Source organism: Penaeus vannamei, chromosome 16, assembly GCF_042767895.1.
Source record: "Penaeus vannamei isolate JL-2024 chromosome 16, ASM4276789v1, whole genome shotgun sequence".
In the NCBI taxonomy this organism is placed as follows: domain Eukaryota; kingdom Metazoa; phylum Arthropoda; class Malacostraca; order Decapoda; family Penaeidae; genus Penaeus; species Penaeus vannamei.
In genome coordinates, this window is record NC_091564.1 from 20,384,179 (window position 1) to 20,387,113 (window position 2,935).

The 2,935-nt window shown below is 38.8% G+C and overlaps 1 protein-coding gene across 1 annotated transcript; it reads left to right on the forward strand.

Annotated features, from left to right (window-relative positions):
* The first annotated feature begins 1,828 nt into the window (after nucleotides 1-1,828).
* On the forward strand, nucleotides 1,829-2,637 carry LOC138864435 (hepatitis A virus cellular receptor 1-like). The gene is made up of 2 exons (XM_070131552.1): nucleotides 1,829-2,030; nucleotides 2,294-2,637. The coding sequence occupies exons 1-2, from the start codon at nucleotides 1,829-1,831 to the stop codon at nucleotides 2,635-2,637; spliced, it is 546 nt and encodes a 181-aa protein (XP_069987653.1).
* Nucleotides 2,638-2,935: the final 298 nt, after the last annotated feature.

A 2,935-nucleotide genomic window follows, 5' to 3' on the forward strand; every position in this document is an offset into this window, starting at 1 on the left:
AAATTCGTAACATGAGCATTCCTTGTATTATCAGGACGGATTTTCTCTTATGCGGTTCTTTCTTAAAGATCCTGTTAGAGTCTATCTTATGTATCAATATTCCCTTTTTTCTTTTTTACGCAGCTTTATGTACTCACAGAGAAGTGTTGTACGTTTAGTGTTATGGTGCACTCATGTTTGTCTAAAGGCCAGTTAATGTGAAACCTCTTGGTATATATTTTAATGGAGTTTAGTTCACTTTAGATTTTTTTAGCTGCTGGATGATAGATAGAATGTTTTATTTTCACCTTTTTAGTAATAGGTAGTTTGGGCATAAGTAAATGATTAGTTTATTGACCATTATATTTTGCAAATGTGCAAAGAAAGTAAATTAATCTAATTTTTTGTTTGTTTGAATTGATATCTTTTAGTCTGTGCTACATGTGAAGTATTTCAGGTATTACATGAAGAAAAAATTAGACAGTTTTCTGAAGTTACACCATTGTTGCTGTATATCTTATATGGACGGACCAACCCTGAATTCTGCAGTAATAAGTAATATGTAGATGGTGTTGAAAGGTATTTGTGTTATTGAGGAAAAACATGTACAATATGAGAAAGAATTTATTAAATACTTGGGTAAAATGGGGAAGAACTTTATAAAGGTGATTTGTTCTAAGACAGTCATTGTGTTGTATAAAGGCACAATAGTGTGCAATTTTTATACTAAATTATAAAATTAATTGGTTTTAATTGACATATTGTACCTAAAAAAAACTGTTAGCATTCAGACTTGTTAAGGATGTGTCAAAGAAGCTCAAAATTATATTGATAATAACTAGATTAGTAAATTTTTTCCCTTATGGTTATGGAAACAAGTTGGTAAATTATAGATTTTTTAAATGGCTACATTCCTACTTCAAAAAAATGTCAGTACTATTATTGTTTGGTGACATACCATCAGCTTGTGACATTTTTGGTAGCAGTGTTATCATGTTTGATAATGATATTACACACTCTTCTCTGTATTTCTTGTTCCTTTTTCTTTCTCTTATTTTCTTTCCTTCTTTTTTAAAACTGAGTAATTTGGAATATTCATAAAATGAAAAGTTGTGAGTTATTGATAGCCAAAGATATTTTTGTCACAAAGCTAATTTTTTTTAAAAAGTTTACCTACAGCTTTAATATCTTTTTTAGATGAAATGGGTGCCAAATTGAAACAATGAAAGATTCATAAAACTGAAGGAAAATGAAGGCTTTTTTTGATACCTTCTTCAACTTTCCAACATTACTCTAGATAGTTGATGTATAGCAACTATCACCTGACATCACCCTTTACTATATCTTCCTATAGTGCTATATAACCTTAGATGTCTAGCACATTTATTTTGCTTTTAACCATTAACCATTTTTAATACCTTGTTGTTGTTGTTGTGAGGGGGGGGGGGCTTAGGAGATGGAGACTGAGACCCAATGCCTCAGCCCTCGACTCAACTAATTTTGCATGGTATTTTCTCCCTCCAGCTTATTTGTTTCTGTCCCTTCTCCAACCCCTTTTACTATCTACTTCCTAAGGTGTAAGAGCCGTGCTGAAAGGATGAAAGGCTGACTTTGTGCCAGTCTTGAACGGCCTGAGGGAACCATGGGCACAGTATTTCCCTGTTTTGGTTGTCTAGCCCTTACAAGGGGACCCTGAGAGGTGGACTGTTTATTTCTCCAACATAGGCTTCCCTTGGCCAGTAATGAAGATGTAATACCCTTTTTAGGGGCAATGAGGCTTGCCCCTTCATCAAATAGCCCCACCAATTGAAACTCCCCCGGCTCCCCGACCCCAGGCTCTGCTTTGACCATGACTCTGAACACTGAAACTACTACCCACTCCTCAATGCCTACTAGTACATCAACCCCCCAAGCCGAGACTCGATCTCCAGAAGATATTCCTACTCTCCGAACTTCCTCAACTTCATCACCTCTACCCCCACAACCTTCTTCACCAAACACCCCATCCTCTCTTATTACTACTACCTTACAGCCTTATTCTCCATCTCTCAGTAATACTAACCATCTCAACAATACTCCCTCTCCCACACGTCCCCTTCCTTCTACCTCCACCAACCTAGAAATATATTAAATAATCTATTTAGCCCAGCTAAATGGGACCGATTTTTCGTGATCCCTTATACAGCTCCTTACTCAGGCAACACTCTTCTCTTTCAACACCCCCCCCCCCCAATCCCTTGCCCGTTGTTGTTTATTTCTCCAACATAGTCAAGGCTTCCCATGGCCAGTAATGAAGATGTGATACCCTTATTAGGGGCAATGAGTCTTGCCCCTTCATCAAATATCCCCACCGATTCAAACTCTCCCGGCTCACCGACCCCTTGCTCTCCTTTGACCACTACTCTGAAGGCTACAACTTCTATCCACTCCCCAATGCCTACTAGTGCATTAACCACCCAAGTCGAGACTCCTACTGTCCCAACTTCTTCAACTTCATCAACTCTACCCCACAGCCTTTTTCACCAATCACCTCATCTTCCCTTATTACTACCTTACAGCCTTATTCTCCATCTCTCCGTAATACTAACCCTGTCAACAATACTCCCTCTTTCACACGTCCCCGTCCTTCTGCCACCCACAACTCTACCAATAATTTAAATACTCTATTAAGTCCAGCCAAATGGAACCGATTTTTCGTGATCCCCCCTACAGCTCCTCACTCAGGCAACACTCTTATTTCTCAACAGTCCCCCAAAACAAGGGGGCAGTCCCCTTCCGTACCCGACCTGATCGTCCTCGTCCCGAAACAGTTGTATCTGAAACTGAAGCTATAACATTTTCAAATCTAACTGATTTCTCTGGCAATCTCATACCTGCAGAACCTCATCTAAGTCATAATACTTGTACCGGAACTGCCTCTATCTCCCCAGCAAGTTGCCATATGGATATCGATTGG